Raw genomic sequence first — 20798 nt, 5'->3', positions numbered from 1 at the left:
CCTCAGAAGCAGATAGTTCAAACATCAGGTTCTCATCACGGGCAGAAGAAGCCGCAGCGCGGGCTTCTGCACCATGAAAGGGAGCCACAGAACCTTCAAATAGGGAATGAGAATGTGCCGCAGCAGTCTCATTCTCATCAGCAAGATCCTATTGCGAACCCCGCGATCTGATTCGCCACGCCGCCTCAACGGACGCGGGACCCGAACCGCGGGGGAACGCGAGCTGGTGAATTTAACTCACGCTCATCCGGCCGCCTCGATGCTGAACACATCCACTCCCTCAGAAGCAGATAGTTCAAACATCGAGATCTCATCACGGGCAGAAGAAGCCGCAGCGCGGCGCGGGCTTCTGCACCATGAACGAGAGCCTTACGGTACTGATCCACTTGTCCGACACGAATGTCGTGTGGTGTCGCGACGCCTCCCCACATTTGTACGTTGATGGGCATTCCTCTAGTTTACCGCTATGGGCGTGGTTTTGAGCCAGCGGCCAATCTAGAACAAAGGACCCGCGAGAGACTTCCCCCCGTCTCCATGTGCGTGCTTCTATTGAATAGCCGCGTCGCTTTCAACGGAATTCATTTGCATAAAGATGGGCATCAAAGTCGCTTGACGTCACCCATAGGAATATAGTGGAGTGCAGCGCGACAGAAGTGTCGCACGGACAAGTGGATCACCGCCGTTAGAACCTTCAGATGAAGAATGAGAAAGTGCCGCAGCAGTCTCATTCTCATCTGCAAGATCCCTTTGCGAACCCCGCGATCTGAGCCACCGTGCCGCCTCAACGGACGCGGGACCTGAACCACGGGGAATGCGAGCGCAGTACTGATAGGGAGTGTTTACCCCTTTTCCACCAGCAAGAACCAGGTGCTGGTTCAGAGCTAGAGCTAGAGCCGGTTCGGAGTTGGTTCTACTGACGGGTCTTCTAAGAACCGGTTTGCCTTTCCACAGGCTAGAGCGCCACAACAGAGCCAGATCTTACGTCACTGTGTATACATCTCAAGTTGCCCAGCAACGCTAGCGCGGCAGCGCCAAACAAAAACACACCAGGCTTGTTCGAGATGGTTCGGCTTTTCGCAGAACGATCGCCGTGTGACATCAGAGCACTGCGAAAGCGATCCAAAAGCACAAGGAGTCGTATGCTCTCCAAACACTCCCGGAGCTCTGATCGGTCCGCGCCGCTCCGATGCATCTCGAACAAGTCTTACATCAACAATGGCGGTCGTTGCGTTACTATTGATGCTCATGGCTTAGCGAAACTACATCGGCATCCAAACACGGCAAAGCCAACGTGTTCGTGCAGCTCGCCGTAACTTGCATAGACGGAGATTACAATCAAGCAGCTATTTGCTCGATTAGCAGCTATTTAAAAAACTGGCGGTCACAAGTTTCTTTTCGTCTTGTTGGTCACGGTAACCCCGCCCCCAGCCCCCGACGCAAGCGGTTCTTACTTCTCGCCCAGCAATGTTTTGGTGCTACTTAAGAACCACTTTTACTGGTTCGGAGCTGGTGCTTTGGTGGTCGAAAAACAAAGAACCGATTTGAAACTAGGCTCTGGCTCCGAACCAGCACCAGCTCTGCCTTGGTGGAAAAGCCCCCTCGAGAGCTGCCCGTGCGTGTTACACTCCCAAACAATCCACACACAACTGATGCGTGTCCCCACTCATAATATATTTTGGGCAGGGGTGCACACATCTAATGAATTGCTCACTCGCCATAAAACAGTGACTGGATCAGACAGACAACACCAAATAAGACAGACAAAAACAGAGAGCGCTTGCTGAAGATTGAAAGCTAATGTGTGTGTGCGCCGGCGACACTTTTATGCATCCGGTTATGCCGTCACATGTTACGTCACGACGCAACACCAATCAGGATTGGATTAGTTTCATTCATACTTCAGAGGCGTACGCTTAGGGAGCGTCCCCAAAAAGTCGTTTTCAACGACGCAGTGCGAGTTCCCTATGAAAGGGAACGGATACTTGTTTGCACCTTCGAACCTATTTCAGGGAGTGCGTTCTCGAGACACCAGGCACTTTTTGTGCGGATGGGCGGCCGGAGCGCGTTAAGGGTTTTCTGTTAGAACGGTGTTGTGTTAGCGGCCCCTAAGTTAATGACTAATGATCTTGGCAACTTCACTGTAGCGCTAATTTCTATTATGACTGTAAAGCTGATTTGAAACAATCCATACTTTTAAAAGCGCTATATAAATAAAGGTGACTTGACTTGTATGTCGATGTCCTACAGTGTGTATACACCGTGTGTATATATATATATTTTTTTTCCTATAAAATATTTTATTTAAAGCTGCAGTCCGGCACTTTTTTGGGTTTAAAAATATCAAAAAAGACATTTTTGAAAAAAAACGTAACCAGCCAGTGTTCAAAACGATCTGCTTGCCTTACCTCGATTCAAAACGGTAAGCTTGTAATAATGATTTTAATTCCAGTGGTACTGGTGGATTTCCGCGGGAATTTCGAGCATGTCTTTGCGTCATTACGTCACTTCTGTACACATAGAGAAGGAGTCTCGGCTAGCGTGTGTGGATGATGGAGGTGGAGATTTAGCTTAGCACTTGGTATGGCGGATCCCGAAAGTTTAAAGCGACAATCACCAGGGACAACTGGAGATTCACCAGTTGTAAAACCCAAAGACTTCGGACTTCAGAGTGGCTACAGAAAAAATATATTTTTCACGTTTTGACGTGATATAAGCAATCGTTAGATTTAATCAGCATGATATAGCTCCTGCAATGCTTCCCCCCACCCCCCGAATTTGGTCAGAATAAAAGTGAACGTTACTTACTTGTTCAGATGACATTTTCCGATGAAAATTCTAATGTTGACACTTTCGAAAAGTATACTCTGAGATTGCTGATGACAGTAGCGACGCGGCAGCCTCAATACATTGTGTTCATCCGCGCTGTTTCATGCCGATTTACTACCCACGCACAGTTAATAATTCCGCGAATAACTGCAATTGCAGATTTCTAACAGAGATGGCGACAAAGAGGAAAAACGACGGACTGCAGCTTTAAAATATATATTCTAGAATAGATCCCATTTTGTTTACTTTTTTCTTTGTAGCACATGAGTGATTAATCCTTATCGGTCATTATCAGTTTGCACTGATAAGATGCTAAGTCAAGCTGACTACTGTAGACTCTTTACAGTAGTCAGTCTGATTACTGAAACTGATACTGTGACTCTTATATATGTCAGTTTAAATATGAAAACACCACAAGGCTGTATAATGTACATTAAACAATTTTTTAATGCCCACAGAACATAACGAACTTCAGTGTAACATTTGATCAATATTACATTTTGTAAAGCAAGGCATGACACTATACAGACACTTTTAAGACAAATCTTAATGATGTATGTCAGTTGATGCTACTGAAGTGCCAGAATGAATGAATAAAAAATGATTAACTTGTGAACACGTATAAAAAAAATATAACGACAATAACAACTGACTGTCTATAACCAGTATCAAAACCCTTCCTTAAACTAAAACACATTCATTGCAGCAGTCTATTTGATGATAAGAACCCACTGGAATATTAAAATGACCTTTATATCCAACGGGAGTCATACATAATAGATTTAAATATTCGCATATTTATGAAACAAATTGTTCCAAAAACCTTAAATGGCACAATGAGTGTATATCTTGATTTATTGAGATGTGAAATGATTTGCCAGAGTTTTTTGCAGAAAACACCTCCAGTCTAGATGAACATGCTCAAGTCATTCATGGAGAACTGGAGGGAATGAAATGCTTTTGTTCAGAACGGAAATTGTAATGATCCCAGTGGGCTTTATTTTTAGATGTTCCCAAGCAACGGCTTTGTGTATCTTAATAAAGATCTTCATATTCACACACACACACAAACAAGGTTGTGGATGGAGATTTATGATACATTATTTTGATTCACAATATCTCTAACACAAATTTGTCTTTTTAAACAAAACGATAAACATTATTACTCTATACAAATATGTATATTACCCATGAACAGAAGATCTTACATTTGTAAAGCAAACTTTGCAACTTTTGGCAATCTCTTATTCATGTGGCCAGAGTTATGGATCATGTAAGACTATGTAAACCACCAGTGTTATATTGAAATTATATTTCCAGCATCTCATAGTCAGTCTCTAATTCTTTCCCTTCCAAAACAGCTGTTTTATAGCTGCAATGTCTATTGCACTTTGTGACAAATGACTAAAAATGAAAAATGGCACATCAGCAGTCCCTTTTCTTTGAGAATGTGTAAACCACAGCACCCATTTTGCAATATCTAGGGAAATTACATATAATAACGTGCTAATCAGTTCAAAGTGTTTACATTGAACAAGCAATATGGACGCGTGCGGGATAGTGTTTGAGGAAGAAAACTACAATGATATACTAATAGAGCATCAGATCTAGTGGCCATAGAGTAGAATCCATTGGAGACTAATTAAACATGTTAATGTAAATAAAGTTGAGCAGTGGAATCATAAGGAAAGAGTGTAGATACATGTGCGTAGGACTCATTTGATTGTGTTGATGTCCTACGGTGTCTGCAGCGGGCTGTCCTCCGTCTCCAGCTGGGCCAGCTGTCTCCGCAGACTGTTCACTTTGTTCTGCAGCTCCTTGTTGTACTCTATAATGTGGACCATCTCCTGATAGGCCTCATCCAAACACTTTGTGGAGCGATTCCAGCGAAGGAATATCCCTATAGAGAAAACAAGACCAAAGTAAATCTGTCACAATGTGCCTGAAACATGATTATATATTCTTGGGTCGCTGATCAATGACCTTTTCTGGCATTTAAAAAAATACCTCTGTGTTTGTAGTCAACATTTCAAACTTTTAGGGCAAACGGAGGGGGAAAACTGAAAAACTGCCATTCCGTCAGTTAAGGAACGGGGAGTGCAATGCCATAGAAAGCTGCGTTATTTGCCGTCAGATTCTGTTCCCCCCATGTTTCTTACACAATGAGTTTCTAATATTGATCAAACTGCTGCCATAGTATGTTTTTCCCATAATGCTGTTTATGTGAATTTCTCGGCCCAGGTAAAGAGTAAACATTTATTTACAAAGAAAAACTACATTGTAACAACACAGTGAGGTTACACTTTAAATATAATGCCTTGGAAGAAATGCCACAAGCTGAAAAAAACATGTAAACTGGTCACATTCAGTTTCCATGACAGGCATTGAGCATAATCAATTGCACCAAGTGTCTCAGCATGTGTTTACACGTGCATATGTAACTAAGCTACAGTGGGGGTTTTGTGTAGTTAAGCTACAGTCTTCATCTGTATAATCAAATATTTTAAGGATTAAATACACAAGAGCATAACGCAGAGGCAAATTGTATATTAACATACATGCACATGCTGGACGAAGACAAGCTATAATCACATTTTATAGGTCTGTTAGTCTGAATAAAAATTAGAACAATTTCAGTCAGACTAAAGCATTTATATGACATTTTATAGAATTAAATCAAATGTATTATAGTTTAAATTCATATTAAATGCAATTAGCCAAATTTTAGAGTGCTTTTTTGACCCACCTAAGAAGGACTTTTAGTAAATTTGTATTTGTATACTTTAATGCCAATTGTATTGATATACTTGTATTTAATTTATTATAATATATTAAACTTAGGATCTGTTGAATGCTTGAATCTGATCTGGTTGACGAACAGGTATGCAGATTTTTTCAGGGAAACCAACAGCTGAAGTAGTTCCAGACAGGTCTTGATCGCATTACAGCTCCGTAAACCTTCAGTTATTTTAAAGGTCTTTACAGTCTACAGAACCAAAACCCACAACGACACTGACCAAGCAAATAGATACGGTAAACAATAAGATAAAAATGACACATTATTTCCATATTTTTGCCTACTCTCTTTCTCTCGCTCCCTCTTCCTCTCAAACGCACACATACATTACAGACACATACTCACACCACAGAAACCTGTTGTCAGCGCTGCTCTAATGCTTTTATCAGTAAACTGGTTTTGCAACTTAAAAGTTACATGACATTTCTCACTAGAGATGTAATAGCGCAGTTCTTAGAGCAGATAAACTTAAAGTTTCGCTATTAGTAGAGTCGCTATTGCCGAACACTGTTTAAAGACACACAGACTCAGGTAATTCACACACGCTTCATATCTATCTCTCTCTCTCTCTCTAATTACTGCATTAGTCTGCTAGTGCTATCAGTGGCTGAAGCCTCCATTACCAGCTCTAAAATGACGTTTTGGAATTAGCAATAGAGGGGTGAGATGAGGTGGAAGAAATTAGTCCTACACACAAGAACGTTTTAAGGACAAAAACCTGACAAATGTTTTGGAATACATCATCTGATCAATGACTTGAGGTGTGGTAACTGTAGTATAAGTGGAATGATTGACTCCTGGCAGTTGAATTATTAGAAAGTTATGCACACCAAGGTGTAACGCCGCTTCGCGGCCGCATTACCACCTCGGGTGTGCATTATTTATCCCTTACTTTGCAACTTCAACAATACAAATGTGTAATTACAATTTAGTAAACCTAAAATATATAAACTTTAAATGTATTAAGTATACAACTGATAAAACTGCAGTTAAAATGATAATAAGTACTTTATGTGTGCTTTAGTATGTTAGCAAAATAAGTGTACATGGGATACAAATAAGCACACTTTTTAAATGAACTTTAAATACCTCAGATGCCATACCTCAAGGTTTTACATAAGGAAACACACAGAATGACTGGAATCTTTGTCGCCACACCCATGTTTCTGAGCACACGTACAGCGGACGGTCTTTAATGATGTCAGCAGCAGAGCAAACTGGTCAATACCCACCCAACTGTGAAATTAACATTAGATTAGTTGTTTCTCAAAGGACCTTGAAGCTTAAATTCTGTGGGCACACTGTCCTCCCACACTTTCAATTATTGCTCAATGCAAAGGCTTTTCAGATCCCATATTTTACTATCGCCTGCCTTTCAAATAAATAGTTTAAACTAGCTCTTTTGGTGACTACATTATCAGTTAGTTTCATTTCATAGTTTAGATGACTATTATTCTGAAACGTGGAAAATACTATTAATAAAGAACGAGTTGGCGTGGCCAAACGTTTGACTGGTACTGTATATGAAAGGTCTAAACATATCTGTGAGTTGTTTGAGGACTGCTCATGTGACTGAAAGTGAACCCCCATGGCACTAAACTCCGTGTCTGCTTGACTGATTTTCCTGAAAGAGTCTCTTTCACTGCACCTATAAAATAGGCATGACAGGTTCCAGAGGTGAGGACTTTAAAAAAGAAAAAAAGAAAAAAAGAAAAAAAAAGACAGGCACAGAGGTCATCGGGGTTGAATCATTGTCACACTTGTGAATTCCCCGTGACGTAATATGCATCCGCTGAAAGGTTTAAAACAAGCATTACTGAAGTTGAAGTTGCTTCTTTAATGCTTAAAAATATCTTAAACATGACCGGCGGGCGAGTTTTCCTGAAAGTAATTCAAATTTCAACAGATCTAAATGGATCATTAAATTCTAAATATTTTATCTTTGTCTAACCTGTCAAGAAAACCACCATATTTGCCTTAACACACGAAACACACAAAAACATTTTTTGCAGCAGACAACAAGTGTGTTCTTTACAATTTTCAGTAATTAATTTAAATACAATTATATTAAAATGTAAATAATTTAAATAATAACTTTTAATTAATTACATATTGTTATTTACCTTACATACAATTTATATGATTGTATTTAAATTATTTTCATTTTTTAAATAACATATAGTTTATAGTTTAAAATAACAAATAGCCTAAAGAGGATATAGCTTTCATTTTCATTACACCAGAAAAATTATAATAATTCAGATGAAAAGTGTGTTAAACATGGTTTTGAAGGGTCACTCTTTCACAAGATATCTAAGCTATAGGTTCATCTACATCATGGAAGAATGGTGACATACTGTTACGGTCATTTTAAAACACGCAAGGATCTCACAATCCACACGTTGCACATCCAAAGTGTCAAGGCAGAAATATAGCTAAAGCACCAATCAACACGTGACTGCCACCTACAGGTTAACTGGGTAAACACATGGTGTCATGCTTTAATATTTTGTGGCACTCACCCTCCCACAGCAGCAGGCTCTGAGGTGCCACAGACGGCCAGATGACCAGGCTATTGGGCTCATAGAGCGGGTTGAGAAATCGCTCCAGCTCCTGAGGACGGTTCACCCATGACCACAGAGACACGGTTTTCTGAGACAGCTGCAGCTTCACCCTGAAACATTACACAAAAAGTACTATGTTTACATACATCCAAACTTTACAGTCAAGTTTATGTTTATGAGGAGCCAGGCACATCCAGCCATTGCCATCCGTTATCTCAAATAAGCAAACAAAAAGCCTTTCACCGATTCTACTCTTCTACACATTCATAAACATTTTGAGCTTACATAACAGCACTCTTAATAATAAAGAACCTTTCAGTGAAAAGCCCTTTTTTCTTTGTGTAAAGAGCACAAATCTAAACAATCTGTATTCACTAAAGAATATTTTGTGGAATAAAAAGGTTCTATGGATGTTAAATCTTAAACCGAACCTAAATGAAACCTGTCTTCTGGAGTCTAAAGGCCAGATATATGTCATCACATACATTACACAATTACATTGTCAGTAAATGACTGTACCAAATCTGGACATTTTGAAATGTGATGCACATTTTAGCAATAAGTGGAAAAACATTGCACAACACATTTACCAAAACATCCTGCTCAGAATAAGAAAAAGGGTCACGGCCAGCTACAAGCTGACGTAGGAGTGTTGACAGAAGAGGTCATGACCTCTCCTCCTGAACGTATCTTTCCATATGGATAGAATTACAACCTGCCAACCTAAATGTGTAACACAGGGTGTACTTGGAAACGTCAAGTGCAATATTCAGGCCTATTCTGAATGCCAAACCTAGCAGTTCTTCTCTGAATCCACACTTTGGAGATGGTTAACTTCAAAATAATCAAATGAGTTTGGCGTTTGGGAAAGGGCCTGTGTTGGCTAGTTAGAAATTAGGGGTGATGTATCTGAGATTGTAGAAACAAAGTTTTTACAGGAAGGTAATGTGTGATGTAATATAGGAAATGAGATGTATGTGAGAATCTGTAAATGCTAACCTTTCGGCCACTCTGTTTCCAAGGAAAGTGCCGAACTGTGAGGCGTAGGTGTGCTCGAAAAGCATGATCAGGAAATTCTCATTGAACTGGAAGGAGCAGGGGAACTGCCGCAGGATCTGCCACACGCAGTCCAGGAAGAGCAGGAACACGGGCGCTTCACTTCGAGGCTTCCCGTTTGAGTATGCAGACTGCGCACATCGATGCTGGAACGGGTGACCGGCCTGGAAAAAAAAGATTTCATGCATCACAGAAAATACTAATTTTTTATCAAATAAAACCACAAAATTCCACATCCTAGTTTCCTATTGTTAATCAGTATATCAGCGAGTTCAGCAGTAGCAAAGGTGTTGATTCTCTACACACTGACACTGATTTGCCACTATATAATAAGACGTTGCATACAGTAACATTGTGAAATACGTACTTGTCCTACAATTTTTATTAAGAAAAACATAAATGTACATGCATATTAGCATTCAGACATTAAACCAATATAATACAAAGAAAAATGCTGACCATTCATTATCATTCAAAAGTTTTAGGGACAGGAGATTTTTTACTATATATTTTGCAGGACTTTTTATTTTAATGCCAACAAATATATATTTTAAAGACTGAATATACATTTACACTTGTGCTCGTCCTCTGATGCCCTACGTCAATATTTCTAGTGTGTAAATATAGAGTATAGCCAGTAATCGACTACTTTTTCAGTGCATTCGGGGGAATTTCAATGGAGAGAGCTAGAATGATTTTGACAGTGGGACATCCTTAGAAATGGCCGACCCCTGGAGAACCAGGGAGCAGATTGAAACAAATCAGGCACATCTGAATAAAAGAGTTTTCCTGGTAACCTCCCTCACCTGTAACCACTCTCGCTCGATCAGCGCCTCAAAGCCACGGATGGTTCTGCATGCCGGGTCGAGGATGATCTGGGCGAGAGACGTCACCTGCAGTGTTGAGTCAGTGCCCTCCGTCCCATGAACCAGAACTGACGCCCCTTCCCTGCAAAACACCACAAATAACGCACATTACACATTATGAAAATGACTTAAGAGAGAAAAGAAAACATTTTTAGCTGTGATTTTTGGGATGTTAAGCACTTCCTCCGATCCCAGTTTGAAATTGCACTCAGTTTGAGATTATTTAGCACATGCATAGTGCTACAAACCTGATAATGAACTGCATGCCAAAAAAAAAAGCGTTTAAAACAGCAGTACTGGTGGTATAAACATAATGATGATTACAGCATGACAACAGCAGTAATTAACACCACCACAAGCTTTGCAACAAATGTGGTGAGAAACAGGGCGGCAGCAGCTTTTGTAATTAACTTAGAATAGAGCTAAAACAGTAATTAACACAGCTGCACAGTATGGCATAAGCAGATCTGTCTGTGGTGTAATGGGTCTGTGACAGGAACAGACAGACGTATCAACAGATGTACCTGTCAATGCACTGTGCAGCCAGGCAGGCCGTGGTGAGGATTTCCTTAACGTGACTCTGCCAGTTGGAGGCTTCGAGTTTACTGAGCCAGCGGTCCATGCTGTGAGACTGATCATTGCACGCCTCCACCAGCTTTATCAGACTCTCCTGCAGAACATTAGACCTGTGGGAGAACAGCTGTCAGATTATAGTCCCAGTTACAGAACTCATTTGTGCAGCTGTGTTTGCCTGCTCGCAAACGATATGCTTCAGCTCTGAATTGACATTTTAGCTGCAATAGATGTGTATTTTCAGGCATATGCCTAAAAGATTTTTAACTAAAAAGTCCCCTGATAAACGTACATTATCAGATGGTCCAAAGTTTGTCCATCGACTGTCTTTGGTAAAGTCTAATCTGACCGGGTGATTTATGCAACTTTATCAGTACCTGGAAACCGAGCTGAGCGCTTATGAAATGGTCACTGGATTTGCCAGTTTGTCATCAAAGTTAAAATTGCGATGAAACAGGAGAGAAGATTGAGTTATGTTTTAGATTATGCATCATTTACGACGTCAATTAAAAACGAGAAAAATAGATCTTATTGTGAACGATTCATCCGTGTACAACATACATTTACAAAATAGCTGTAAAAATGATGACTTGTTTTATACATGAAGACAAATGGGCAACAAACAATAGAAAACTGTTAGGGCCTCCCACAGGAGAACGATCTACCCTGCAATCTACTCTGAGCAATGCTGTTTCTTTGTCATTCTCACCAATCAGTTTCTATGGGCCATACATCTGTATGGGCCATTTGGTTCACACCTTTACAGTCACAGTGTAAATAAATCTGATGACTGAAAATACTAAATCTTTCAGTGAGGACTTAAAACATTTGTGCCATACAATTTTTTATGGTAAAAGTAATCTTTCAGCTTGACTGTTTGGATTTATATGAAATGTTAACACTTTAAAATAAGAGTCCATCTGTCACATTAACTATGGTTAATAAACGCTGTAGAAGTATTGTTCATTTTTAGATAGTCAATTTCAACATTTACCAATACATTTTTTTAATTTTGAAGTTGTATCTGTTAACATTACATTAGTTAATGTACTATGAACTAACATGAATGATCTAAGTATAATTAATATATTAGTATTTAATATTGATCTTCATATTTATACATTTATTTAATTGAATAAGTACAGAACATTTTCATTTTCGGTACACTTTGTAATAAAGTTCAGCACTGGTTTACTTGGAGTATTTTGTTTGTTTTCATTCAGTATCCCTTTTAAAAACTATCGGTTTTTAGTTATGGGCCAGAGCAGTCCAACCAAGATATCGTTATCTGTAAAACTCTAGTTGATGGGATTGGTTACATGAGTTGTGACGTAGGAAATGGGTGGTTTCAAACCGCATTTTTGAGACTTAAACATATTAAAAACACCACATTGACAAATAATCAACATTAAAACTTGATTTTTACTTTTAGCAAATCTCAAAATAAATATACATTTTTCATACTGTACATATAATGTTGTGATGTCTAAATTTACTTCTAACATTTTAAACTATACATTTTTATTTTTACATTTATTTGGATCAAATAGTATTATCTTTTAATATTGGTCATAACATGAAAATGATTATGAGCCAGAATATTAATATTATGCATCTCTACTATGCCGTTAGAATGGCTCTGCTGCGAGAATAATTGGAAACACACCTCTCAATGGCTTTATGGATCCTCCTCCACTGCGGGTAGTTGGCTTCCTGTTCAAATCCTCCTCCGCGAGCTTTAGCCTGCTGCGCTATCGCTATAGTCCGTGTGTCGATGATGTAACCACGCTTCCCCGCGCAAAGCGTGGCATTGATCAGTTTCTCGTCTTCTTTGCAGCGGCGCCCATTGGTTCCTGTTAGTGGCTGCGCTGCTCGCATCATCACCTGTGGACAGCGAGATCAGGGTCTGTATTAAAAAGATCAATATTTGGAAACAACATTTTCAAAGTGCATTTCTAACCATGCCGTTTTTCTTGTGGTAGTAACTGAGCATAGGGAAACGGCCACCGTGGCGGAAGGAAGCAGCTTTGCAGAGACTTTCATCATCGATGTCTTTGGGCACGGTCAGTAGGGACGGGTACGAGGGGCACACGCTGAAGTCTTTGTTGACCTCACTCAGTCTCCATTCATCTGTCTGAGAGAGGACCACAGAGCTCAGGGTCACCTTTACAATTTAGACAGTTCCTTTTTAAACCAAAATAACACATATCAAAAACAGAAAACCTAATTCTAACATTCTAATTGTAAACTAGTAGCGGTTTAGACTAAGCTGACATACACTACTGTATCCTTCAAAAGCTTAAACTCACTAAGATTTGTTTTTTATTCAGCAAGAATATGTTTAATTGATCAAAAGTGACAAACTTTTATAATGTTACAATGATTTCTATTTCATTAAAGTTCTTTTGAACGTTCTATTCATAAAAGAATACCTAAAACAATTTCAAAGTTTCCACTAAAATATTAAACAGAAGGATCATGTGACACTGAAGACTGGAGTAATGATGCTAAAAATTCAGCTTTGCCAACACAGGAATATTACATTTTACAATCTTTTAAAACAGATCATTTAAATTGTAATATTATTTCACAATGTTTGGAGCTGTATGAGTTTCTTTCTTCTGCTGAACACAAAAGAAGATATTTTGAAGAATGTTGTAATCAGACAGTTGACAGTAGCCATTGACTTCCATAGTATGGACAAAATATTATGGAAGTCAATGGATGCTGTCAACTGTCTGGTCATCAACATTCTTCAAAATATCTTCTTTTGTGTTCAGCAGAAGAAACTCATACAGGTTTGGAACAACTGATGATGACAGAATTTTCATTTTTGGGTGAACGATCCTTTTAATATTCAACAATATTATTAATTTGACTGCACTGGCAATATTTGATGCGAACTGAACTGAGCTGGATGACAACATCAATGTTTTTCTCTATAGATGAAAATTAATTTAATAATTGATTATCTTTACAACGGATCTGAATCAACACAACATAATGACACTGTTTTCTTTTAGAGCTGCCGTAGAGCGGATATAAACAGTTTGTATCATTGAATAATTTTCCTGTTATCATTGTATAGCTGCTTTGAAACAATCTGTATTGTATTTCATATATAAATAAAGGGGACTTTAATTAATGTCTTAATAAACGCAGCCATAAGAGTCTTCTTCCAAAAAACATTTAAAAATCTTACCGACCCCAAACTCTTGAACGGTAGTGAATGAAATATACTAGCTGTATTTATATTAAAATTGGATCTCAGAACATGTAATCATGAGTATTTGTTCCCTGGCTTCCCATAGAGAACAATCTGAAAAAACGAACAATGATACACTGAGAAAATGTATCACAATTTTTTTATGATGACCTCAGTGTCAAGGCTTCCAGGGATAAAACAATACCATAGACTCCAGATCTTTGAAAGCCTCCTCTGGTATAAACAACTGCCATCCATCCTCAATGACCTCAAACAGAGGACGGTAGAAGAAGGGATACATCAGGGACAAAGAGTCCAGTGTGGACAGAGCCTGAAAGATGAACCATCATAACCTTGAACACTAACAGCATAAACTTATGAGTAGAAATTAGTAGATCCTCAGGTAATTATTTCTCTATTATTATTCTGCTTTATGAGTGAGTACTAATGCAGTCTTACCTCAATTGAGCTGGCAATATTAAGACACTCCTCCATGCCAGGTATGTCCAGCTGAATCACCCGCAGGTCTTTACACTTTACAATAATAGTTCCCAAGGATCCAACAAACCTGCAAACATTCGGTCAGTAAGATTTTTCTAATGTGTTTGAGAGAAGTCTCTTATGCTCACCGTGGCTGCATTTATTTAATCAAAATTACAGTAATATTGTGAAATAGTATTAGGCTACATGAGTTTCTGTCTTCTGTTGAACTAAAAAGAAGATATTTTTGAAGAATGTTGACCAGTTGACTTCCATAGTGGGAAAAATTATGGAAGTCAATGGCTACCATCAACTGTCAAGTTATCAACATTCTTTAAAATATCTTCTATTGTGTGCAATGGAAGAAAGAAACTGATACAGGTTTGGAACAACATGAGGGTGAGTAAATGATGACAGAAATTTCATTTGTGGATGAACTATCCCTTTAAAATAACCTTTCGGTATGTAAGTCAGTGGTACCTTTTCTCAATAGAGTCAATGTTGGTATGAAGCAACCAGAGCTCCTCGGTGTTATCCTGGCGAGAGGACAAAATGAGGTGATGTCCCGTCAGACACAGAGTTCCCTCCACAGTGGGCATGAAGGGTCGGTGGAGGACCACCCCATCCGCACGGGGGGTTTTGATCAGCTCAGCAAACTCCATTATATTTTGAGAGGCACAAGAAACCTGGGAGAGTCAATGGTACATGAAACAGCGATGAATACTGTAATGCATTCGAAATACAATAAGTCTTAGATTCATTTTTATTTAGGCGTGTCATTGTTGTGTGATTAGCATATATTTAGTTAGTTATATGTATATAACATTACTTTTTTATTTAGATAAGAAATGTCTTTGCACAGTTGATAAGAGGTTTGTTATTATTAATGTCTTGTAGATGTGGATTTTTTTATCTGCTGCAAAACAAGACAAGCTAAGAGACAGCAGTAAGAAATATACCACAATCGTCTATTTTACTTGAAGGAGCGTAAATCAGACCGTTTCTTTATAAACAATTATTGTAACATATACAATGTAATGTATCTGTATTTCTCTCGGCTCGCTGTGTCATCAGACTGAAATTATGACAACAGACGTCACGGGATTTGCAGCTTTGAGTCGCTCGTACTAAAAACTGTTCAAAGGCACTCGACAGAAAACCGTAAATGCAATGTAACTTGTCAAGAACAAAATGTGCATTATAACCGTGTACTTAGATTAGATGACAGCGGTAACAACAACATTCCCCTCACCAACACTTCCTTGTCTTCCACTCCTTTGTTGGATCAGACAACAGAACGCAAGCAACTTTGAAGCAATATCGCCACCTACTGGTTTGGGTGATCGCGAGGGAGAATGAGAAGAGAGATGAATAATCATATTCTCACTAAAAATAAAAGCAATTGAGTGATTATTTTAATAAATATAACTATATGTAAGTAGTTATAATAAAATACAATATAATTATATAAATATAATTTTAGTGTTCTCTTCAGGTTTATACAATATATTGACTTCACCAGAAACACATGAACGTATAGTGACGAACACCATAACAATTACAACATGCAAAAGTTAAACAATGTTATACACAATAGAAGAGATTGGGAACAAGTTTTATATTTTGATATTAGGCCTATATAGGTTCTTCTCAATTACCAGGCTAAATAAATAAACAAATAAATAAAATTTGAATGCCTAATTAATAGTAGGATGTCTGTATTTTGTAAATAGCCTAAACCTAATTTAGAATGCTTGGTATTTGTAGACTCCACAATCAGGCCTGTTATTTTCATTAGTTGAACTGTGGACTGTACATTTGTGGAACTGAACAAACAGTTCTGGAATGTATTCCAGGGAATACACACTTGCTTCTTAATGTTATCCATTAAACCTTACAGGTGTTACTGGCAGTGCTGAGAGTTGAGAACACTGCTGACGTGACCATTTTTGGCAATGAGTACAAAAATAAAATAAAATCATTAATTTCGTGGCACAGGAATTAAAAAAACTGAGTGAAATTATCATAAGTTCACCTGTGTAAGTCTTCTCAATCACTTTATGTTTTAATGAAAATATGTACTATAATAAAATAATAATAATAATAATACAGTTGGCTAATAATAAATAAAAATAGGCCTAAAATAGATTTTTTATTATTATTATCATAATCAGTCAGTTTCTCATAGTCTTCATGCAACGGACTGTTTTTCTTTCTGTGATATCTTGGAACTGTATTATAAAATTGTACTGTACTATAATTTCACAAATGTTTAATGGGGTTATTCTAAAGAATAATAATAAATAAATAAAAAATGTTTCTGAAAGACTACAGGATAAGTGGTTTGGAGAATGGATGGATTGAAAATTCTAATATCTTAGCTCCATTATTTCACTATATTATAATATTTCAAAAATATTTCAAGCATCTTTGACAGATATACAGCATTTACTGTTTACTTATAGAATTTTTCAGTGAAGTGTGTGTGTGTGTGTGTGTGTGTGTGTGTGTGTGTGTGTGTGTGTGTGTGTGTGTGTGTGTGTGTGTGTGTGTGTGTGTGTGTGTGTGTGTGCGTGTGCGTGTGCGTGTGTGTGTGTGTGCGTGCGTGTGTGTGTGTGTGTGTGTGTGTGTACACCTGTATGAATACAACAGCTCCTGCTGTAGTCATAGCAGAATCCTGCAGGGAGCAGAGTGGCCTCCTGTTGAGGAGGAAGACGAGTGTTTCTTGAGCGCTGTGAGCGATTACAGTCACTGCATTATTTAGCTTGAGTTACATGTGTGCCATGAACCCTACACTCCCCCAAAAAATATGCAGCTCCATTTGCTCTCATTAAAAATGCATGCTGTTTGTGTGTGTGAAAAAAAAAAACCTCCCCTGACTGAGAGCTGATATTTTTGCAAATGTAACTGGAGCGTTTTATATGGAGCCAGGCACACATAAGCATACATTTTAATCTCATGTTATATCAAATCAAGCATGGCAGCACAAAGGTTTTAAAAATAACTGTGAAGACCTGTTTATTGTCATATGGCATATGATATGGAATGATTTTCAGTTTGTTACCACTGCAAAAAAACAGTGGGGAAAAAAATCTAAAATCCTGATCATACTGGTTTCACCATTGCTAAACTGCATTATAACATTTCAAGATATAGCATATCAATCCTTAATAACTGCATGAAAACAGAAAGCTTTAAAACCGAAGACCTGCTTTTGTCATTTGCCATATATGAAATAATTGTCATTGTGTGTGACACCAAAGGCCATAAAGGCCATGAAATGCAATGCCAATCTAAAAGAGACGGTTTGTCTTTTTTGATATAGTGCCTTCTTACATTTAGTAGCTGAGCTGTGCAGCTTATGCCATCATCAAACATTTGTGTGAAGTTCCATCGGCTCTAAAACCCAGAGGAGACACTGACGCTGAGAACTTCACACCAGACCTGCAGCACTGTGCAAACTCAAAGTCTCTGCATTTATGAATGATTTCCAAACATTTCCTTGGGTACAGGAAGCATTTGTGCATGCTAGATGAGGCAGCAGTGCACACATTGTCTGAACATCTTACTTTCGAGTATTCACGTCAAGTGACCACTGCAGACTCAAACCAAATGGAATGTCATTCTCTTATGATCGCTGTCATAAAAATGATGATTACTGAAATGCCTTAAGCCTGTTGGCAACTATAGTGTGAGATCATCTTATTACTGTAATGTAACAGTGACACTGTCTTAATCCTGGTAATGCTTCCCTGCTGCTTCCACAGGTGTTGAGGATTTACAAAGGCTTGTGGGAGGGTGAGATGTAGTGGTGGCATCGGGCACTGCTTTGCTGGCAGACACAGCACACTTCGTTTTGTAATCGGAGCTCGAGTGCTATGTGGTAAGGTTTATTTCTTAGGATAACAGAAATGCTTTGGCAAAGTTTGATTTCTCTATCGTTTGCTCCATCTCACTTGAGTTTGATTGATACCTGGAAGAAACCCGATGCAGGGCATTGAGAAATAGCCGATCTCAGCGTTCAGCCCGGCTGCTGATGCCATGGGTTTTCAAAGAATAAAAGGCTGAAGTTAGGAGTCAAACAAATGGTATATATCCTGTGTGGTTTTCAGCTGTTGGGGAATACAGTTTAACGAGACCAACGTGGAGAAAAGTCACAGTTGCAATAAATTGTAAATTGTATTTTCCATTCTCCAAAATACTGAAAAGCATCTTAAAACCAGAAAATAGACCAAAAAATGTAGGGTGGAACTTGATTTTGTCCATCGGGAATTAATTAGATGTTTGGATGGTTGTGGTTTGATAATTTTTTTTTACATTTTTAATTATTCTTGCTTTTTTTCAGAAGCGTTGACAATAGTCAATATGACAAGTGTGACTAATTGAAAACAATGAAACGCTAACACAAAATCAATTTTATATCAATATTACAGTAAAATATAAAAATAATATTTAGTTATCTTGTCAAGATTGCAGAGAGACAATCTGCAGAGTTGCCCATTACAGTAATCATAAATATTTGAATATGAATGCCTCGACTGACCAATCAAAAGTAGCCAGATAATACAACAAGACAGACAGACAGACGATAGATAGATAGATAGATAGATAGATAGATAGATAGATAGATAGATAGATAGATAGATAGATAGATAGATAGATAGATAGATAGATAGATAGATAGATAGATAGATAGATAGATAGATAGATAGATAGAAAGGCAGGCAGGCAGGCAGGCAAGATATATAGATATAGATAGATAGATAGATAGATAGATAGATAGATAGATAGATAGATAGATAGATAGATAGATAGTATCGTAAATCCACGCCTTCACAATAGTCACAAACGAATAACGAAGAAGAGACACGGTATACAAACAGCGACTGCTTCAGCACGCGCGCGATCTCATAAGGACAGATTTCTTGTCACAACAATATTTCTCGCGCCTCATTTTACAGATATATGTACTCTCTACCTTTATTGCGTACTTCCATCCAGGGACAGGCTGTTACGTTTACAAATGTACTGAGCTTTTCTTGTTTTCACCGAAAAGGGATGTTTGTCACAGGACAGCAGATGTGCGCGCGGTCTCTGCCTGCAAACACGTCGCCCGCGCGCTTGCACTTAGGCCTTTTTGAAGTTAAATTCATTTTAGTGAGTGGATTAAAATGTGTTATGATGATCAAGCCTAAAAAAATTAATCATGGGTCTTGTAATTTTCATTAAAAAATGAAGGTGATAATTAAAAATAGAGTGTATATTTTATTAATAAAAATGTAAGACAATGCAAGTTTATTGCACATTTCATACACTACACTCTTAAAAATAAAGGTGCCAGGAAGAACCAAAAAGGAGGTTTCACAGCGATGCCATAGAAGAACCTTTATTGGTTCCTCAAAGAACTTTTCACTGAAAGGTTCCATGAAGAACCTATTTTTAAAATATATGCTGTAATCGTTTTGATGGTGATTGATGGTGAAGAACCCTTTAGCGCTACAAAGAACTTTTTTTGCAATGGAAAGGGTCCTTGGATGTTAAAGGTTCTTCATGGAACCATATACCCCAACAAAGAACCGTTTAAGAACCTTTATTTTTAAGAGTGTATGGCAATTCAAATCAGTTTAGACAATGAATACATAGGCTAGTTATAAAAGTTGTATAGAAAACATTGATAAAACCAAGAGATACGTTTTCCTAATCTTTTAAAAAAAAATTTTTTATCAAGCCTTAAAATACTCAAAAATGTAAATAGCACATAATTTTTTTTGCAGTAGCCTACCCTTTTTTGCTGGGTCCTGTGCACGAAATAAATATATAAAAATAATATTACTGATATATCATATAGCCTATAGCCTATTTAAATATAGGCTATAGACTTAAGAGATAATATTCATATTAATAATTATAGGCTATTATTACAGAAAATCATTTGAAATAGTTTTAGATGGAGAAGCATTTCACACCGCATGATTACCAAAATATCTAATGTCTCATACACAACACAGACCAAAAAGAAATTTACACAAATGATCCATCCATGCCTTATTTGATGATTTTTTTTTAAATGTAACCCTTCGGGAACATTTAAAATATAATCTTATCTTATCGGTTGTATATTGTATGTTTTATATTATTCAATGCATAGCCCCCCTTTAAAAGAATGTAGCCTATATCAATATTAATTTCATTATGAATCTTGATAATCTCGGAAGACATGATGGCACAGAGGAGGAGGATGTGAACGGCAGCAAAGCCTATATGTGATTGTGTTTTTCCACCTGATGATGAGTTTTCCACATGAGCGTGGGTCTCTTCTGATAGCCTTTAGAGAGGGATAAAGAACACGAGAAGCTCTCCACTGCATTACATCATTCAGCAACCTCAGTCCTGGACTGTTGAATCCAGTGAATCCAGCACTAGGTGGCATC

The 20798-nt window shown here is 38.0% G+C and overlaps 1 protein-coding gene across 2 annotated transcripts; it reads right to left on the bottom strand.

Moving 5' to 3' along the window:
• Positions 1-3255: 3255 nt before the first annotated feature.
• mtmr9 (myotubularin related protein 9) lies at positions 3256-15704 on the bottom strand. Of its 2 annotated transcripts, none has more exons than XM_079639679.1 (11): positions 15620-15704; positions 14848-15053; positions 14347-14455; positions 14093-14218; positions 12643-12816; positions 12349-12566; positions 10634-10795; positions 10050-10191; positions 9187-9407; positions 8146-8297; positions 3256-4726 (listed from the first exon to the last, which is right to left on the bottom strand). In XM_079639679.1, the coding sequence occupies exons 2-11, from the start codon at positions 15027-15029 to the stop codon at positions 4563-4565; spliced, it is 1650 nt and encodes a 549-aa protein (XP_079495805.1). In that variant the 5' UTR covers positions 15030-15053; positions 15620-15704; the 3' UTR covers positions 3256-4562. The 2 variants fall into 2 exon arrangements, with proteins under 2 accessions (XP_079495805.1, XP_079495806.1); XM_079639680.1 differs by having other exon boundaries at positions 15580-15658.
• Positions 15705-20798: the final 5094 nt, after the last annotated feature.

Source organism: Phoxinus phoxinus (assembly GCF_949152265.1).
Source record: "Phoxinus phoxinus genome assembly, chromosome: 16".
NCBI classification, from domain to species: Eukaryota; Metazoa; Chordata; class Actinopteri; order Cypriniformes; family Leuciscidae; genus Phoxinus; species Phoxinus phoxinus.
Note: the sequence above shows the minus strand (reverse complement) of the source record. Positions and strands in the feature narration are given on the sequence as shown.